Source organism: Bombina bombina, chromosome 8 (genome assembly GCF_027579735.1).
Source record: "Bombina bombina isolate aBomBom1 chromosome 8, aBomBom1.pri, whole genome shotgun sequence".
Taxonomy (NCBI): domain Eukaryota; kingdom Metazoa; phylum Chordata; class Amphibia; order Anura; family Bombinatoridae; genus Bombina; species Bombina bombina.
In genome coordinates, this window is record NC_069506.1 from 281,976,596 (window position 1) to 281,998,358 (window position 21,763).

The 21,763-nt window shown below is 41.6% G+C and overlaps 1 protein-coding gene across 1 annotated transcript in view; it reads right to left on the reverse strand.

The window, feature by feature from the left end:
- The window catches only part of STT3A (STT3 oligosaccharyltransferase complex catalytic subunit A), a 79,796-nt gene that overhangs the window by 9,684 nt on the left and 48,349 nt on the right, over positions 1-21,763 (reverse strand). The window contains exon 16 of the mRNA XM_053691409.1: positions 8,226-8,414. Within this exon, the coding sequence (XP_053547384.1) occupies positions 8,226-8,414 (189 nt within the window). The remainder of the gene's footprint in view (positions 1-8,225; positions 8,415-21,763) is intronic.

Genomic DNA, 21,763 nt, shown 5'->3' on the forward strand with positions numbered 1-21,763 from the left:
TGAGACAGAATCCTCTGAACCAGAAGAACCATTATCAGAATCAGAATGATGATGTTCATTTAAAAATTCATCTGAACAATGAGAAGTTTTAAAAGATTTTTTATGTTTACTAGAAGGAGGAATAACAGACAAAGCCTTCTTAATGGATTCAGAAACAAAATCTCTTATGTTATCAGGAACACTCTGAGTATTAGATGTTGACGGAACAGCAACAGGTAATGGAACTTTACTAAAGGAAATTTTATCTGCATTAACAAGTTTGTCATGACATTCAATACAAACAACAGCTGGAAGAACAGATACCAAAAGTTTACAGCAGATACACTTAGCTTTGGTAGCTCCAGCACCAGGCAGCGATTTTCCTGAAGTATCTTCTGACTCAGTTGCAACGTGGGACATCTTGCAATATGTAATAGAAAAAACAACATATAAAGCAAAATAGATCAAATTCCTTAAATGACAGTTTCAGGAATGGGAAAAAATGCCAGTGAACAAGCTTCTAGCAACCAGAAGCAATAAATAATGAGACTTAAATAATGTGGAGACAAAAGTGACGCCCATATTTTTTTAGCGCCAAATAAGACGCCCACATTATTTGGCGCCTAAATGCTTTTGGCGCCAAAAATGACGCCACATCCGGAACGCCGACATTTTTGACGCAAAAAAAACGTCAAAAAATGACGCAACTTCCGGCGACACGTATGACGCCGGAAACAGAAAAAAAATTTTGCGCCAAAAAAGTCTGCGCCAAGAATGACGCAATAAAATGAAGCATTTTCAGCCCCCGCGAGCCTAACAGCCCACAGGGAAAAAGTCAAATTTTTAAGGTAAGAAAAAATGATTGATTCAAATGCATTATCCCAAATATGAAACTGTCTGAAAATAAGGAATGTTGAACATCCTGAGTTAAGGCAAATAAATGTTTGAATACATATATTTAGAACTTTATTAAAAAAGTGCCCAACCATAGCTTAGAGTGTCACAGAAAATAAGACTTACTTACCCCAGGACACTCATCTACATGTTGTAGAAAGCCAAACCAGTACTGAAACGAAAATCAGCAGAGGTAATGGTATATATATATAAGAGTATATCGTCGATCTGAAAAGGGAGGTAAGAGATGAATCTCTACGACCGATAACAGAGAACCTATGAAATAGACCCCGTAGAAGGAGATCATTGCATTCAAATAGGCAATACTCTTCTCACATCCCTCTGACATTCACTGCACGCTGAGAGGAAAACCGGGCTCCAACCTGCTGCGGAGCGCATATCAACGTAGAATCTAGCACAAACTTACTTCACCACCTCCATAGGAGGCAAAGTTTGTAAAACTGATTTGTGGGTGTGGTGAGGGGTGTATTTATAGGCATTTTGAGGTTTGGGAAACTTTGCCCCTCCTGGTAGGAATGTATATCCCATACGTCACTAGCTCATGGACTCTTGCTAATTACATGAAAGAAAAGGGGGCGGGTCGTGGGCAGGCTGAGCAGTAAAAAAACAGAATTTATGTTTACCTGATAAATTACTTTCTCCAACGGTGTGTCCGGTCCACGGCGTCATCCTTACTTGTGGGATATTCTCTTCCCCAACAGGAAATGGCAAAGAGCCCAGCAAAGCTGGTCACATGATCCCTCCTAGGCTCCGCCTTCCCCAGTCATTCGACCGACGTAAAGGAGGAATATTTGCATAGGAGAAACCATATGATACCGTGGTGACTGTAGTTAAAGAAAATAAATTATCAGACCGGATTAAAAAAACCAGGGCGGGCCGTGGACCGGACACACCGTTGGAGAAAGTAATTTATCAGGTAAACATAAATTCTGTTTTCTCCAACATTGGTGTGTCCGGTCCACGGCGTCATCCTTACTTGTGGGAACCAATACCAAAGCTTTAGGACACGGATGAAGGGAGGGAGCAAATCAGGTCACCTAGATGGAAGGCACCACGGCTTGCAAAACCTTTCTCCCAAAAATAGCCTCAGAAGAAGCAAAAGTATCAAACTTGTAAAATTTAGTAAAAGTGTGCAGTGAAGACCAAGTCGCTGCCTTACATATCTGATCAACAGAAGCCTCGTTCTTGAAGGCCCATGTGGAAGCCACAGCCCTAGTGGAATGAGCTGTGATTCTTTCAGGAGGCTGCCGTCCGGCAGTCTCGTAAGCCAATCTGATGATGCTTTTAAGCCAAAAAGAGAGAGAGGTAGAAGTTGCTTTTTGACCTCTCCTTTTACCAGAATAAACAACAAACAAGGAAGATGTTTGTCTAAAATCCTTTGTAGCATCTAAATAGAATTTTAGAGCACGCACTACATCCAAATTGTGCAACAAACGTTCCTTCTTTGAAACTGGATTCGGACACAAAGAAGGCACGACTATCTCCTGGTTAATGTTTTTGTTAGAAACAACTTTCGGAAGAAAACCAGGTTTAGTACGTAAAACCACCTTATCTGCATGGAACACCAGATAAGGAGGAGAACACTGCAGAGCAGATAATTCTGAAACTCTTCTAGCAGAAGAAATTGCAACCAAAAACAAAACTTTCCAAGATAATAACTTAATATCAACGGAATGTAAGGGTTCAAACGGAACCCCCTGAAGAACTGAAAGAACTAAATTGAGACTCCAAGGAGGAGTCAAAGGTTTGTAAACAGGCTTGATTCTAACCAGAGCCTGAACAAAGGCTTGAACATCTGGCACAGCTGCCAGCTTTTTGTGAAGTAACACAGACAAGGCAGAAATCTGTCCCTTCAAAGAACTTGCAGATAATCCTTTCTCCAAACCTTCTTGAAGAAAGGATAGAATCTTAGGAATTTTTATCTTGTCCCAAGGGAATCCTTTAGATTCACACCAACAGATATATTTTTTCCATATTTTGTGGTAGATTTTTCTAGTTACAGGCTTTCTGGCCTGAACAAGAGTATCAATGACAGAATCTGAGAACCCTCGCTTTGATAAGATCAAGCGTTCAATCTCCAAGCAGTCAGTTGGAGTGAGACCAGATTCGGATGTTCGAACGGACCTTGAACAAGAAGGTCTCGTCTCAAAGGTAGCTTCCATGGTGGAGCCGATGACATATTCACCAGGTCTGCATACCAAGTCCTGCGTGGCCACGCAGGAGCTATCAAGATCACCGATGCCCTCTCCTGATTGATCCTGGCTACCAGCCTGGGGATGAGAGGAAACGGCGGGAATACATAAGCTAGTTTGAAGGTCCAAGGTGCTACTAGTGCATCTACTAGAGTCGCCTTGGGATCCCTGGATCTGGACCCGTAGCAAGGAACCTTGAAGTTCTGACGAGAGGCCATCAGATCCATGTCTGGAATGCCCCACAATTGAGTAATTTGGGCAAAGATTTCCGGATGGAGTTCCCACTCCCCCGGATGAAATGTCTGACGACTCAGAAAATCCGCTTCCCAATTTTCCACTCCTGGGATGTGGATTGCAGACAAGTGGCAGGAGTGAGTCTCCGCCCATTGAATGATTTTGGTCACTTCTTCCATCGCCAGGGAACTCCTTGTTCCCCCCTGATGGTTGATGTACGCAACAGTCGTCATGTTGTCTGATTGAAACCGTATGAACTTGGCCTTTGCTAGCTGAGGCCAAGCCTTGAGAGCATTGAATATCGCTCTCAGTTCCAGAATATTTATCGGGAGAAGAGATTCTTCCCGAGACCAAAGACCCTGAGCTTTCAGGGGTCCCCAGACCGCGCCCCAGCCCACCAGACTGGCGTCGGTCGTGACAATGACCCACTCTGGTTTGCGGAAGCTCATCCCCTGTGACAGGTTGTCCAGGGACAGCCACCAACGGAGTGAATCTCTGGTCCTCTGATCTACTTGTATCGTCGGAGACAAGTCTGTATAGTCCCCATTCCACTGACTGAGCATGCACAGTTGTAATGGTCTTAGATGAATTCGCGCAAAAGGAACTATGTCCATTGCCGCTACCATCAAACCTATTACTTCCATGCACTGCGCTATGGAAGGAAGAGGAACAGAATGAAGTATTTGACAAGAGTTTAGAAGTTTTGATTTTCTGGCCTCTGTCAGAAAAATCCTCATTTCTAAGGAGTCTATTATTGTTCCCAAGAAGGGAACCCTTGTTGACGGAGATAGAGAACTTTTTTCTACGTTCACTTTCCACCCGTGAGATCTGAGAAAGGCCAGGACAATGTCCGTGTGAGCCTTTGCTTGAGGAAGGGACGACGCTTGAATCAGAATGTCGTCCAAGTAAGGTACTACTGCAATGCCCCTTGGTCTTAGCACCGCTAGAAGGGACCCTAGTACCTTTGTGAAAATTCTTGGAGCAGTGGCTAATCCGAACGGAAGTGCCACAAACTGGTAATGCTTGTCCAGGAATGCGAACCTTAGGAACCGATGATGTTCCTTGTGGATAGGAATATGTAGATACGCATCCTTTAAATCCACCGTGGTCATGAATTGACCTTCCTGGATGGAAGGAAGAATTGTTCGAATGGTTTCCATTTTGAACGATGGAACCTTGAGAAACTTGTTTAGGATCTTGAGATCTAAGATTGGTCTGAATGTTCCCTCTTTTTTGGGAACTACGAACAGATTGGAGTAGAACCCCATCCCTTGTTCTCCTAATGGAACAGGATGAATCACTCCCATTTTTAACAGGTCTTCTACACAATGTAAGAATGCCTGTTTTTTTATGTGGTCTGAAGACAATTGAGACCTGTGGAACCTCCCCCTTGGGGGAAGCCCCTTGAATTCCAGAAGATAACCTTGGGAGACTATTTCTAGTGCCCAAGGATCCAGAACATCTCTTGCCCAAGCCTGAGCGAAGAGAGAGAGTCTGCCCCCCACCAGATCCGGTCCCGGATCGGGGGCCAACATCTCATGCTGTCTTGGTAGTAGTGGCAGGTTTCTTGGCCTGCTTTCCTTTGTTCCAGCCTTGCATTGGTCTCCAGGCTGGCTTGGCTTGAGAAGTATTACCCTCTTGCTTAGAGGACGTAGCACTTGGGGCTGGTCCGTTTCTGCGAAAGGGACGAAAATTAGGTTTATTTTTGGCCTTGAAAGACCTATCCTGAGGAAGGGCGTGGCCCTTGCCCCCAGTGATATCAGAGATAATCTCTTTCAAGTCAGGGCCAAACAGCGTTTTCCCCTTGAAAGGAATGTTAAGCAATTTGTTCTTGGAAGACGCATCCGCTGACCAAGATTTTAGCCAAAGCGCTCTGCGCGCCACAATAGCAAAACCAGAATTTTTCGCCGCTAACCTAGCCAATTGCAAAGTGGCGTCTAGGGTGAAAGAATTAGCCAATTTGAGAGCATGAATTCTGTCCATAATCTCCTCATAAGAAGAAGAATTATTATTGAGCGCCTTTTCTAGTTCATCGAACCAGAAAACACGCTGCTGTAGTGACAGGAACAATGCATGAAATTGGTTGTAGAAGGTAACCTTGCTGAACAAACATCTTTTTAAGCAAACCTAATTTTTTATCCATAGGATCTTTGAAAGCACAACTATCTTCTATAGGTATAGTGGTGCGTTTGTTTAGAGTAGAAACCGCCCCCTTGACCTTGGGGACTGTCTGCCATAAGTCCTTTCTGGGGTCGACCATAGGAAACAATTTTTTAAATATGGGGGGAGGGACGAAAGGTATACCGGGCCTTTCCCATTCTTTATTTACAATGTCCGCCACCCGCTTGGGTATAGGAAAAGCTTCGGGGGGCCCCGGGACCTCTAGGAACTTGTCCATTTTACATAGTTTCTCTGGAATGACCAAATTCTCACAATCATCCAGAGTAGATAACACCTCCTTAAGCAGAGCGCGGAGATGTTCCAATTTAAATTTAAATGTAATCACATCAGGTTCAGCATGTTGAGAAATTTTCCCTGAATCTGAAATTTCTCCCTAAGACAAAACCTCCCTGGCCCCCTCAGACTGGTGTAGGGGCACTTCAGAACCAATATCATCAGCGTCCTCATGCTCTTCAGTATTTTCTAAAACAGAGCAGTCGCGCTTTCGCTGATAAGTGGGCATTTTGGCTAAAATGTTTTTGATAGAATTATCCATTACAGCCGTTAATTGTTGCATAGTAAGGAGTATTGGCGCACTAGATGTACTAGGGGCCTCCTGTGTGGGCAAGACTGGTGTAGACGAAGGAGGGGATGATGCAGTACCATGCTTACTCCCCTCACTTGAGGAATCATCTTGGGCATCATTTTCTCTAAATTTTGTGTCACATAAATCACATCTATTTAAATGAGAAGGAACCTTGGCTTCCCCACATTCAGAACACAGTCTATCTGGTAGTTCAGACATGTTAAACAGGCATAAACTTGATAACAAAGTACAAAAAACGTTTTAAAATAAACCGTTACTGTTACTTTAAATTTTAAACTGAACACACTTTATTACTGCAATTGTGAAAAAGTATGAAGGAATTGTTCAAAATTCACCAAAATTTCACCACAGTGTCTTAAAGCCTTAAAAGTATTGCACACCAAATTTGGAAGCTTTAACCCTTAAAATAACGGAACCGGAGCCGTTTTTATATTTAACCCCTTTACAGTCCCTGGTATCTGCTTTGCTGAGACCCAACCAAGCCCAAAGGGGAATACGATACCAAATGACGCCTTCAGAAAGTCTTTTCTATGTATCAGAGCTCCTCACACATGCATCTGCATGTCATGCTTCCCAAAAACAAGTGCGCAATAGAGGCGCGAAAATGAGACTCTGCCTATGATTAGGGAAAGCCCCTAGAGAATAAGGTGACCAATACAGTGCCTGCCGGTTATTTTACATAATTCCCAAGATTAAAATAATTCCTCAAGGCTATGGAGTATAAAATATGCTTATATATAAATCGATTTAGCCCAGAAAATGTCTACAGTCTTAAAAGCCCTTGTGAAGCCCTTTTTTTCTTTCTGTAATAAAAATGGCTTACCGGATCCCATAGGGAAAATGACAGCTTCCAGCATTACATCGTCTTGTTAGAATGTGTCATACCTCAAGCAGCAAAAGTCTGCTCACTGTTCCCCCAACTGAAGTTAATTCCTCTCAACAGTCCTGTGTGGAAACAGCCATCGATTTTAGTAACGGTTGCTAAAATCATTTTCCTCTTACAAACAGAAATCTTCATCTCTTTTCTGTTTCAGAGTAAATAGTACATACCAGCACTATTTTAAAATAAACTCTTGATTGAATAATAAAAACTACAGTTAAACACTAAAAAACTCTAAGCCATCTCCGTGGAGATGTTGCCTGTACAACGGCAAAGAGAATGACTGGGGAAGGCGGAGCCTAGGAGGGATCATGTGACCAGCTTTGCTGGGCTCTTTGCCATTTCCTGTTGGGGAAGAGAATATCCCACAAGTAAGGATGACGCCGTGGACCGGACACACCTATGTTGGAGAAAGGGGGCGGGTCATGGGCAGGCTGAGCAGTAAAAAAGGGGCGGGTCATGGGCAGGCTGAGCAGTAAAAAAAGAGGGTGGGTTGTGGGCAGGCTCTGCGGTAAATGGGCAGGAGAGGGTCAGGCTGTGCAGTAAAAAAAGGCGGGTAATGCAGTAAAAAGGGGCGAGTCATGGTCAGGCTGTGCAGTAAAAAGGTGCGGGGCGTTTCGCGGGCTGAGCAGTAAAAAGGGGGCAGGTCGTGGGCAGGCTGCGCAGTAAAAATGGTCGGGCTATGCAGTTAGAGAGGCACAGACATTGCAAGGCAGAACAATGCCCTGCAAAATACAGCATAGCTGGGATGTGGGCTATTAAAGGAACACTGAACCCCAATGTTTTCTTTTGTGATTCAGATAGAAAGTTGCTTAAAATGTCATGCTCTAATTTATTATCCTATTCTCTTGCTATCTTTATTTTAAAAGCAGGAATATAAATCTTAGCAGCCATAGGTTCAGCACCATGGATAGTGCTTGCTTATTTGAGGCTTACATTTACCCACCAATAAGCAAGCATAACCCAGGTTCTCAACCGAAAATGGGCCGGCTCCTGTGTATCACATTCCTGCTTTTTAAAAAAAAAAGATAGCAAGAGAACGAAGAAAAATTGATAATAGGAGTAAATTAGAAAGAAAGAAAAAAATTGAGTTTAGTGTCCCTTTAAGTGTTAACATTTGAACTGCACACAAAGGGAACAAATATCTCCTGCAGCTCATTATCTAACAGTAAGCTCCATTCACTCACCCTCTATAACATACAATGCTCTATGCTGGTTATGTGTATTGTACACAGGTAAATGAGGCCACATGACTTACTGGCTTCTGTGTAGACTTGTCCAAAGCGATAATAGCACATCTTGTACATAAGGCAGTTCAGCAGAACCGGGGACCCCTCTCTATCAACACGAAACTCCCCAGTGGGGGTGTAGTAATCGTGTTCTTTGATATGTTTGCCAGTGTCTGTGCTGCCACCGATCCTCACCATCCACAGAAATTTGTTTATATCTATTAGAAAAGAGGGAAAAAACATGAAATTACTAAAAAAGAACCCCAGCTAAAAGTATGCCTGTACACGTTGTCTGCTAATATACCAAGGACATTAGCAGTCCTGGTACTGGAGATTCAGTTGCAGGGACAAAATACCACAGATATACGTGTTTATACACATCTATAAAAGCAAGAGATAGCAAGACTTTTAAAGCGATTGCATTTAGTGGTTTTTCCTTTTATAATGTTGTCTGTTCCCACACCTCAAATTAGACAAATGTATGCTAAAGCTTGCCACATTACTCAGAGTATTATGTTTGGGAAAAGTTTACTAAAGAGACATTATTTGTCAGACAAGCCATCACTGCACGTGGCAAACTGATTTTAATATCACAGTGGTGTCAGTCACCAAACAGCATCACTTGAACTCTCTCAGAAGTTGCAAATCAGTAAGCACATCAGACCGATTTTGTTACATAGTAACATAGATGAGGTTAAAAAAAAAGACTGAAGTCCATCGAGTTCAACCTATACAAATCTAATATACTTACAAAAAAGCTCCAGTTGAGTTTAAATTAATCGGATTAAAAGGTGACCTAGTTAGCACAAGCAATAATATCCCTGAATTCTGTTTATAGCCAGAAATATATCTAAACAATTTTTAAATGTTTTAAAGGTATTGGCATTTATTACCTCCTTAGGTAATGAGTTCCACAATGTGATTGCTCTTACAGTGAAAAAATGTTTACGTTGCTGGAGATTAAATCTCCTTTACTCCAGCCTTAAATTGTGACCTTGTCACAAACTATTTTCTTGGAATAAACAGAGCCATCTTTGTATATGGGCCATGAATATATTTATATAAAAGTAATCAGGTAACCTCTCAAGGTTTTTTTTCTAGAGAAAACCGACCCAGTTTGGCTAACCTCTCCTCAACTTAAATTATCCATCCCCCTTATTAGTTTTGTGGCCCTTCTCTCAACTAAGTGTGCAGTGTATTTTGTTAAGATCCGTCACCAGAACTGCACTCCATACTCAAGGTGAGGTCTTACCAGGGATTTATATGGTGAATTACTCTTTCCTCCCTTGCATCAAAGCCTCCTAATACATGCTAGTATCTTATTAGCCTTAGAAGCCGCTGCCCTGCATTGCGTGCCCATAGTTAGCTTATCTTTTACTACTCCCAAATCCCCTTTTCTCCTCTGTTTGGATAAGTCTAGTCCCATTTAAATACATTGCCTGCTTATTTTTACTTCCAAAATGTAGAACCTTGCATGGTCCTGTTTTAAATCTCATTTTCAATTTACCTGCCCAATCTTCCAATTTTGGTAAATCCCCTTGTAAAGCGAGTTCATCCTGCCCTGACCTAATGACTTTACACAACTTTGTATCATCTGCAAACATAGAGATGTTCCTATTTAATTCATGTTCCAAGTCATTAATAAAAATATTAAAAAGAACAGGGTCCAGTAATGATCCCTGGGGGACTCCACTGATTACCTTCCGAGTATAATCTGTTTACTACAACTCGTTGCTCCATGTCTTTTATCCAGTTATTTATCCTTGAGCTAACATTTTAAGATATTCCCAGCCCCTCAACTTTATACATTAATCTCTCATGTGGCACTGTAAAACCTTTGCAAAATCTAAGTATATCACATCAACCGATTCCCCTAATCTATATTTTTACTTACTTCCTCGTAGAATCTAATTAGATTAGTTTGACATGATCTATTTCTCATACAACCAAACCGATTTGATATCATAATCTTGTTTACACAAATATACTTATATAATCCTTTATAATCCCTTTAATTATATTCCCCACTATTGATGTCAGACTAACAGGTCTATAACTTCCTGGATCAGCCCTACTTCCCTTTTTAAAGAATGGTATCACATCAGTTTTACGCCAGTCCTGGGGTACTATGCATGAGGATGAGTCTTGTATAATTAACCTCTTGAGGACCGGACATTTCAGACTAAAACTTCCCCAAAGGACCAGAGCATTTTTGCCATCACTACATATTTAAAAAAAGGCTCTATTTCTGTTTAAATGTACCTATCAAAACATTATATATATATATATATATATATATATATTTATATTAGTAGACAACCCAAACTATTGATCTAGGCCCATTTTGTTATATTTCATGCCTCCATTTCACAGCCAAATGCGATCAAATAAAAAAAAAAAAAAAAAATTCACAAACTTTAGGTTTCTCACTGAAATTCTTTACAAACAGCTTGTGCAATCATGGCACAAATGGTTGTAAATGCTTCTCTGGGATCTCCTGTGTTCAGAAATAGACATATATGGCTTTGCCATTGCTTTTTGGAAATTAGAAGGCTGCTTATTGCAGCTGCGCAATACACTTATTCCCAGCAGTGAAGGAGTTAATCAGGTAGCTTGTAAGGTTATTTTAGCTTTAGTGTAGAGACTACCCTCCCACCCGACACTTACCACCCCGATCCTTACCTGATCCCTCTTAAAACAGCTCTCTTCCCTCCCCCACAGCCCCAATGCTCACCCTCCATCTTAAATACTGGCAGAAAGCCAGTATCAAAATAAGGCTTTTTTTTATAAAATATTTTTATTATTTTTATATTTTCTGCAGTGAAGGATCCCCCAACCTCCCTGATCCCACCCAAAAAGCTCTCTAAACCTCTCCTTTCTAACTAATTCTCGCCATCTTAGGCACTAGCAGCTGTCTGCCAGTACCCATGTATCATCTTTTTATTAAATTTATTTGATCATATTTAAACAATTTTTCTGTAGTGTAGCTGCCCCTCCCTCATTAACCTATCCCCTCCCAGATCGATTTCCCACCCTCTAATAACCCCTCCACTATAAGAGCCCCCTCTCCCTCCTTCCCACTTACTGCCACTCTAAAACAAATTTTTCTGTAGCGTAGCGGTCCCACCCACTGTCGCCGACCCGCCTCCCTCCTAACCATCCCACACCACCAACAATGGGCACCACCGCTGCCCGATGCAGAGTGCCCTCTCTGATTCGGTACCTCTGCCCGTCTATTTTTGCACTGCCCCACTTGCGGGGCATGCAGAAATAGCACAATCTCGCTACTTTTAGAGAGATCGCGACAGAGAGACAGCAGCGTCATAGCCTTAAAGGGACACTGAACACAACATTTTTCTTTTGTGATTCAGATAGAGCATGCAATTTTAAGCAACTTTCTAATTTACTCCTATTATCAATTTTTCTTCGTTCTCTTGCTATCTTTATTTGAAAAAGGCATCTAATAAACAAGTGGACAGCACTTGATTATTGGTGGGTGAATTTATCCACCAATCAGCAAGAACAACCCAGGTTGTTCACCAAAAATGGGCCGACATCTAAACTTACATTGTTGCTTTTCAAATAAAGATAACAAGAGAATGAAAACAATTTGATAATAGGAGTAAATTAGAAAGTTGCTTAAAATTGCTGCTCTATCTGAATCACGAAAGAAAACATTTTGGGTTCAGTGTCCCTTCAAGGGCTTAATGACCAGCGTCGTACAGGGTACGGCGCTGGTTGTTAAGGGGTTAAGAGTAGAGGTTTATCTATAACAAGTTCCAGTAAAACCATTGGGTGTATTCCATCTAGGCCTTGAGTTTCTAGAGATAACCCAGTTAAATGGTATGGGTTTGTATGTTCTAGTTTGTTTAAAAGTATCTCCCATTGTTTCCCCTCTAGTGAATACTGAAGGCCTCAGCTTTCTCCCGTCATAAATATCTTCCATTATTGTAGGTCTAAGGTCAGGTTTAATATACATGCAAATTCCTCCACCCCTTTTATTACTCCTGTCCCTCCTAAATAGAGTATAACCCTCTAAGTTAACTGCCTAGTAGTGAAAATCATCCGACCAAGTTTCAGTTATACTGACAATATCATAGTCCTGTTCTCAGACCATTGCCAGGGTCTAGCCGTAAAGTGACAGTGAACTACAGAAGTAATATGGTTACCACTCGCCATGTTACTGTATTAACCCCATGCCTGCCGCTCCCTTAATTGCATTCTTTACAGATACCAGTTAGTGACGCAGCGGCACCAACCAACACCAGGAAATGGTTAAAAGAAGAGAAAAGCTTTGGAGAGAGTTATATAGTACTAGAGGGAAAATAGCACAGTGAGTAGAAACCATCCTGTCCCATTAATGTGCCTTCAAACAAAAGCCTGCAAAATCCCACTGATCATGTGCTTCTGGGAATCACTGGACACAATTATAGTATCTATAGTTCCTAGTACGGTGGATTAAAATACATTTAAAAAATTGTTTTTTTTTTAATTTATATTTGATCATTTTTAAATTAAAAAAAAATACAAAGTTTAAACAACTTTCAAATTTGCGTCAATCTCTTGATATTATTTGTTGAAGGAGCAGGAATGCACAAATAAAAGCAAGCAGAATGAAAACGAATGAAGCAAATTAGATAATAGAAATAAATCTGAAAGTCGTTTAAAAATAAAAATTTATGCTTACCTGATAAATGTATTTCTTTTTTGGACACAATGAGTCCACGGATCATCTTAATTACTAATGGGATATTCACCTGCTGGTCAGCAGGAGGCGGCAAAGAGCACCACAGCAAAGCTGTTAAATAGCTCCTCCCTTCCCTCCCACTCCAGTCATTCGACCGAAGTTAAGGATAGAAAGGAAAAACCAAGGTGCAGAGGTGTCTGAAGTTTATAATAACCAACAACTTGTCTTACAAGAACAGGGCGGGCCGTGGACTCATCGTGAAATTTAACAGGTAAGCATAAATTTTCTTTTCTTTTTTATGACACGATGAGACCACGGATCATCTTAATTACTAATGGGATTCAATACCCAAGCTAGAGTACACAGATGATATGGGAGGGACAAGACAGGGAACCTAAACGGAAAGCACCACTGCTTGAAGAACCTTTCTCCCAAAAGCGGCCTCAGCCGAGGCAAAAGTGTCAAATTTGTAGAACTTTGAAAAAGTGTGAAGAGAGGACCAAGTTGCAGCCTTGCAAATCTGTTCCACAGAAGCTTCATTTTTGAATGCCCATGAGGAAGCAACAGCCCTCGTGGAAAGAGCCGTAAATCTCTCAGGAAGCTGCTGTCCAGCAGTCTCATATGCAAAACGTATGATACTCTTCAGCCAAAAAGAAAGAGAAGTAGCCGTAGCTTTCTGTCCCTTACGTTTTCCTGAGAAAATTACAAACAAAGAAGAAGACTGACGAAAGTCCTTAGTCGCCTGCAGGTAAAACTTTAAAGCACGGACCACGTCCAAATTGTGCAGAAGACGTTCTTTCCAAGGAGGAGGATTAGGACACAAAGAAGGAACAACAATCTGCTGATTAATGTTCCGATCAGAAACAACCTTAAGAAGAAATCCTAATTTAGTACGGAAAACTACCTTATCTGAATTGAAAATAAGGTAAGGAGACTCATACTGCAATGCCGAGAGCTCTGATACTCTACGAGCAGAAGAAATAGCAACAAGAAATAAAACTTTCCAAGATAACAACTTAATATCTAAGGTATGCATAGGCTCAAACAGAGCCCCTTGAAGAACTCTGATAACTAAATTCAGACTCCATGGAGGAGTAACTGGATTGAACACAGGCCTGATCCTGACCAAATGATTGCACATCTGGGACATCTGCCAGATGTTTGTGTAACAAAATAGATAAGGCAGAGATTTGACCCTTTAGGGAACTTGTCGATAAACCTTTCTTTAAACCCTCTTGGAGAAAGGACAAAATTCTAGGAATCCTAACTCTACTCCATGATTAGCCCTTGGATTCACACCAATAGAGATATTTACGCCATATCTTATGATAAATTTATCTAGTGACAGGCTTAAGAGCCTGAATCATGGTCTCAATTACCGAGTCAGAAAAACCCCGCTTGGATAATATTAAGCGTTTAATCTACAAGCAGTCAGCTTCAGAGAAACCAGATTTTGGTGAAGGAAGGGCCCTTGAATTAGAAGGTCCTTCCTCAACGGAAGTCTCCAAGGTGGCAGAGATGACACGTCCACCAGATCTGCATACCCAAACCTGTGAGGCCAAGCTGGTGCAATGAGGATCACCGATGCCCTCTCCTGTTTGATTCGAGCAATGACCCGAACAAGATGAGCAAATGGAGGAAATAGCTGGAGAACACTTCCGGATTGAGTTCCCACTTCCCAGGATGAAAGGTCTGCCTGCTCAGGAAATCCGCCTCCCAGTTGTCCACCCCTGGGATGTGGATCGCCGACAGGCAGCAAGAATGTGTCTCCGCCCACTGAATTATTTTGGATACCTCTGTCATCGCTAAGGAACTCCTCGTTCCTCCCTGATGATTGATGTAAGCCACTGACGTTATGTTGTCCGATTGGAACCTGATAAACTGGACCAAGGCTAACTGAGGCCAGGCCAGAAGAGCATTTAGATCGCTCTCAGATCCAGAATGTTTATAGGAAGAACAGACTCTGGCTGAGTCCAAACCCCCTGAACCCTTAGGGAGCCCCAGACTGCTCCCCACACTGTAAGGCTGGCGTCTGTTGTCACAATCGCCCAAGATGGTCTGCGAAAGCAGGTTCCCTGGGAGAGATGATCCAGAGACAACCACCATTGAAACGAATCCATTGGCTCCTACTCCAGAAGTATTCGAGGAGACAAATCCGTATAATCTCTGTTCCATTGCCTGAGCATGCTTAACTGCAGAGGTCTGAGGTGGAACCGAGCAAACGGGAAGATGTCCATTGCCACCACCATCAGCCCGATTACCTCCATGCACTGAGCCACTGATGGCCGAGGAGTGGACTGAAGGACTAGACAAGTATCGATAATCTTTGATTTCCTGACTTCTGTCAGAAAAATCTTCATTGATATGGAATCTATTATGGTTCCCAAGAAAGTTACCCTTGTGCTTGGGCCTAAGGAACTCTTTTACAAATTTACCTTCCACCCGTGAGATCGCAGGAAGGATAACCATGTCCGTGTGAAATCTTGCTTGCTGTAAGGATGTCGTCCAGATAGGGCGCCACTGCAATGCCCCGTAATTGAAGCACCGCCAACAGCGATCCCAGAACCTTTGTGAAAACTCTGGGAGCTGTGGCAAGACCGAAAGGAAGAGCCACGAACTGGAAGTGTATGTCCAGAAAGGCAAACCTTAGAAACTTGAGATGAATCTTGTGAATGGGCACATGAAGGTACGTGTCCTTAAAATCCACTGTTGTCATAAATTGACCCTCTTGGATCAAGGAAAGAATGGAACAAATAGTTTCCATCTTGAAGGACGGTACACTGAGAAATTTGTTTAGACTCTTGAGATCTAAAATTGGTCTGAAGGTTCCCTCTTTTTTGGGAACCACAAATAGATTGGGATAAAAAACCCAGACCCTGTTCCTGTATTAGAACTGGAACAATCACTCACAGGTCTGAGAGGTCTCCTACGCAGTGTAAGAACGCCTCTCTTTTTGCAGATAATCTTGAAAGCAGAAACCTGCCTCTGGGAGGAAAACTTTAGAACTCTAATCTGTATCCCTAGGACACTATTTCTATTGCCCAGGGATCCTGAACATCTCGAACCCAAGCCTGAGCGAAGAAGGAAAGTCTGCCCCCTACAAGATCCGGTCCCAGATCGGGGGCATGCCCTTCATGCTGTCTTTGATTCAACAGCAGGCTTTTTTGATTTTTTTTTTTTTTTTGTTGTTGACATTTTTGAAATTTCAAGAGAGATTATTTCCGTCAAGCCAGGTCCCAACAAGGTCTTCCCCTTGTAAGGAAGCTTAGACTTCGAGCATACATCCGTAGAACAAGGCTCTAACCATAAGGCTCTGTGAGCTGGAACAGAGAAATCTGAAATTTATGCTCCCAGTTTGATAACTTGAAGGGAAGAATTCAAAATAAAGGAATTAGCCAATTTGAAAGCTTTTATCATATCCTGGATTTCATCCAGGGGAGTTTGACCTAGTAGCATCAGACAACGCATCAAACCAATATGCCGTTGCACTAGTGACGGTAGCAAAGTACACAGCTGGTTGCCATTGTAAGCCCTGGTGTACACCCCTTTTCTAATTTCTGTCCATAGGACCTTTGAAAACACAACTATCCTCTAAGGGTATAGTAGTTCTCTTAGCTAAGCTGGAAACTACTCCTTCCACCCTAGGCAATGTTTGCCCAGCCTCCTTAGCCGAGTCGGCTATGGGAAACATTTTTAAATATAGGGGATGAGGTATCTCCCATTCCTTATAACTTACTGGACGCACTAGGATATACTACGCCGGTAGTGTTGGAGTCGCCCAGGGTAGCTAAAACCTCCTAAAGTAACAAATGGAGGTGTTCAAGCTAAAAAAACTGAAAGAAAACAACCTCAGGATCAGATAAAGATATTACTCCATCAGAGTCTGAGAATTCTCTCTCAGATACTCCCGAAGTATCTTCCTCTTTCAGGTAACAGGGAAGAAACATTCGGAATAGCAACTACTGAATCAATCACCCTAAATGATTGAAAATAATTCCTCTAGTAATGTTTTCTACCTCGTGGGGAAAACAGATAATGCATGAAATGCAGAGTAACTCCAGGTGGAGTGAGAGGAAGCGCAGGGCACTGCATGTGGGCCATAAAATTTTGTGGGACACTATAGGAGAAATTTGTGGCATAGTTTGACCATTGTCAACAGACTCCTAAACATCAAAAGCCTTAGAAGGAGTAGGTTCAGAAAAGAGTGAAATATTGTAATAAAATTTAACACATGAAAAAACGTTACTGTCTCTTTAAATTTTAAAAAAGTAACTTTTTATTTTTGTGTGCAGAAAGAAACTAAAATAGTACACAATTAACACAGAACCTATCTACACCTCAGCTAAACCTTGCTGAGGTGTCCATCTGCCCTTCTAATACCCAAAACTTTATTTCATTTTGAGTGCAGAACGATAATTTAACATAAAAAACGGAACTGCAGTAATGCACTAGATTTATTGCCCCCTTTTAGCTTGTGCAGGCTCATAGAAAACGTTACTGTCTCTTTTCATCCAGTCGCTGCAAAGGAGAGGCTGATGGATGTTAAGCAACCAAATTACAACTAGTTTCTTCCTTACTTAAAGGGACACTGTACCCAAATTTTTTCTTTTGTAATTCAGAAAGAACATGCAATTTTAAGCAACTTTCTAATTTACTCCTATTATCAATTTTTCTTCGTTCTCTTGCTATCATTATTTCAAAAAGAAGGCATCTAAGCTTTTTTTTTGGTTTCAGTACTCTGGACAGCACTTTTTTATTGGTGGATGGATTTATCCACCAATCAGCAAGGACAACCCAGGTTGTTCACCAAAAATGGGCCAGCATCTAAACTTACATTCTTGCATTTCAAATAAAGATACCAAGAGAATGAAGTAAATTTGATAATAGGAGTAAATTAGAACGTTGCTTAAAATTTCATGCTCAATCTGAATCACAAAATAATTTTTTTGAGTACAGTGTCCCTTTAAACTCCGGTCCCACTTATATGGAACATTAAGAATTGCGTTCAGCAGAGACTCTTTCATATGCTCTCATAATTGAGTGCAATATGATCCGGAACACAGCTGTATCGCTGTCTCTGCAAACACTATTTACTGTGCTAAGCAGTCCTTCCGTTTCCGAAAACGGAGTTAGAGAGTAGAGTGCGCAGCCCAAATTGTCACCACCCGTAGCTCCGCCCATCATGGGTGTTACAACATCAAGCTCCCGGTCGCCATTATCCTTGTTTCAACAATTACGCCACCGGAAGCTAACTGAACCATAAATATATCTGGGGGCAAATTTGGCTACCACATTGTATATTGCAGCTTAGCCAAAATATATGTGACCAAAGAGTCCTTCCTCCTTTACCCTCAGCCCAATAAAAGGCCCCCAGAAATAAGCCACCGATCTCCTCAGCCCCAGTGCTTGCTAATAACATGCTGTCACTTTGAATTCACCCCTTCTATGTATAGGAGTTAAATCCCAATTAAATAAAGTGCTCCACTTCCTCTGAGATCTTTTTCACCGACCCAGAATAAAAAGTCAGCACAACTTTAAAATCTGCCCGACAGCAGGGCAGCTCAGCAGGCTTGAGAGGTCCTCTCCCTCACACAGTCCTGTGGAGAAAGATAAAGCCTGAGTAATCTTACTTAGGCTATCAGGGTTAGGGCAGCATCAATGTATGGGAGGTGCAGTGAGAATTATGTCCCACAAGTTCCCATTGCTCTAAAGCCACCACTGCTCTACTGAAGAGACTGATATGGACTACAGCTACACCCTAGGACAAAGCAGCACAATCTTGTACTACTTTAAAAATAATAAACTCTTGATTGAAGAATATTTTACTAACACCTAATTTACAACCTCCTTGCACTTAACGTAGGCAAAGAGAATGACTGGGGTGGGAGGGAAGGGAGGAGCTATTTAACAGCTTTGATGTGGTGCTCTTTGCCGCCTCCTGCTGATCAGGAGGTGAATATCCCATTAGTTATTAAGATGATTCGTGGACTCATCGTGTCATAAAAAAGAAATTGTATTTTCTGTCTGAATCGTGAAAGTTTAAATTTACTTTACTGCCGCTTTAATCCTATTATTCCACTGCAGTTCTATGTACACGGAAAAAAAACCTAAGTAACAAGAAGGAGCAATGAACAGAAGATTGTTTGTAGTGGAATATATCTGCACAAGAACCTAAGTGTGAGGAGCGAGGGGCAAACCGTAATAATTAAAGTGAAACCTATAATGTTATTGTTTAAGTTAGAACTATTTAAATTGTTAAGGAAATTATTTTCAGTACAACTAAAAAAAAAAAGAAAAAAAAAATCAAATATGAATTATTAACCTATTATATTGGATAGTTCACTTCTCAATAATTTCCTAATTATATATATATCCCTTCCACTTCCCATACTCCCCAGTCATTCAGTTGAGGGAATAAGGAAACAGCCGCCTTAAAGGGATGTAAAACACTTTTTTTCTTTCACGATTTAGATAGAACATACAATTTTAAACAACTTTCTAATTTACTTCTATTATCATATTTTCTTTGTTTTCTTGTTATCCTTATTTGAAAAAATTGTAAGCTCAATAGTGTGCACATGTCTGCAGCACTATATGGCAGCAGTTTTGCAACAATGTAATACATTAGCAGGAGCACTAGATGGCAGCACAATTTCCTGGCAATTAGTACTCAGACATGTGCATGCTACCTATCTATATATCTCTTCTAACTAAGAATAACATGAAAATGAAACAAATTTGATAACAGAAGTAAATTGGAAACTTTTTAAAAATTGTATTCTCTATCTGAAAAATGATTTTTTTTTGGGTTTAATGTCCCTTTAATTATAAAAAGGATGAGTCGTGGACCCTCCAAGCCAGGAAAGAAAATTTATAAAGGTAAGCATAAATTTAGTTTTCTTTCCAATGGCATGGAGCATCCACAATTCCATTCAATTACTGTTGGGAAACCAATACCCAAGCCAGAGAGGACACAGAATGGACAGGGAGGGAGAACTAAAAGCAGGTGGACCTAAACTGAAGGTACTACCGCTTAAAGCACCTTTCTCCCAAAAGAAGCCTCAGCGGAGACAAAAAAAGCCATTAAACTTGTAAAATTTTGAAAAGGTATGTAAAGAGGATCAAGTAGCTGCCCTACAGATTTGTTCCTTGGAAGCTTCGTTCTTAAAAGCCCAGTAAGAAGACACAGAACGGGTAGAGTGAGCCGTAATCCTCTAAAGAGGCTGTTGCCCAGCTTCCTCATAAGTCAAATGAATGACAATCCTCAACCAAAAAGAAAGGAGTAGTTGCAGTGGTGTTTTGACCCTTGCACCTACCGGAGTACACCACAAACAAGGCATAAGGTGGTCTAAAATCCTTGGTAGCCTGGAGATAGAACTTTAGGGCATGAACCACATCCAGGTTGTGTAACAAAAAAAAGAATTAGAACAAAAAGGAAGCAACTACAATCTCCTAATTGATATTGCGGTCAGAGACCACCTTGTCCGCATGGAAAATAAGATAAGGGGAATCGTACTGTAGGGCAGAAAATTCTGAAACTCTACGAGCAGAAGAAATAGCCAACAAAAATAAAACTTTTCCCAAGAAAACAGATTAATATCAACAGAATGTATAGGCTCAAATGGAGCCTGCTGCACAACTAAATTAAGGCTCCAAGGAGGAGCAATAGGATTAAACATAGGCTCGAATCTGACCAGGGCCTGAACAAAGGACTGAACGTCCGGCAAATTAGCCAACTTTTTGTGTAACAAAACCAAAAGGGCAGAGATCTGTCCCGTCCGAGAACTGGCTGACAAACCTATCTTCAAACCCTCTTAGAGAAACATAATACAATAAACTCTCACCTTGAGCCAGACCTTATGATATATCCGGCGAGTCACCGGTTCACAAGCCTGGATTAGAGTGTCCACCAGCACCGCCTAAGGGTTGCTCAATCTAAACCCTTATCTGGGTAGCTTGGAATTGAGGCGAGATGTCATGAGCTCCATTTCCGGAACACCCCACCTGAGGGTTATCTCAGAAAAAAGTTCCAGATGAAGAGCCCCTTTCCGGGATATTAATGGCAGAAATGTGGCAATTGTTGGACTCTGCCCACTGAAGGATGTGCAAGACTTCCTTCATAGCTAGGTAACTCCTTGTTGCTTCCTGATGGTTGATATAAGCCACAGATGTTAGGTTGTCAGATTAAAATCTGATAAACCAGACAGAACTCAGTTGCGGCCACTCTACCAGAGCATTGTTGATTGATCTCAACTCCAGAATATTTATTAGAAGGACGGACTCCTTCGGTAAACAGGATCCCTGAGCTCTTAAGGGACCCCAAGCTGCTCCCAAGCCTGAGAGGCTGACATCTGTAGTCACAATCTCCCAAGAAGGTCTCAAAAAGCACATGCCTTGAGCCAGATGATCCTGACAGACACCCCAAGAGAGATTCTCTCGTGTGGTTGTCTAGGACGATCTGCTGAGATAGGCCTGAATGATCGTCGTTTCATTGTCTAAGCCTACATAGTTGGAGAGGTCTCAGATGGAAGCGAGCAAAAGGAATAGAAATGTCCATGGAAGCCACCATGAGACTAATTACTTCCATGCACTGCGCTACTGGGGGGCGTGCAGAGGACTGAAGGGAGAGACAGGTAGAGAGAAGTTTGGACTGTCTCACATCTGTCAGGAAGATCTTCATGGAGACCGAATCTATGATTGTCCCCCCAAAAAAAACAGACCCTGGAATTTGGAACCAGGAACGTGGCGTTGGACGAGATTCCTAAATCAGAGGAAACATGTTTAGTCTCTCTTCCTCTTACCTGCAAACAGGTAAGGAACTCAGCTCAGCAAAAACAGCCGATGTAAGCTGTGCTGCAAAGTCTCCTGATAAAAATACTC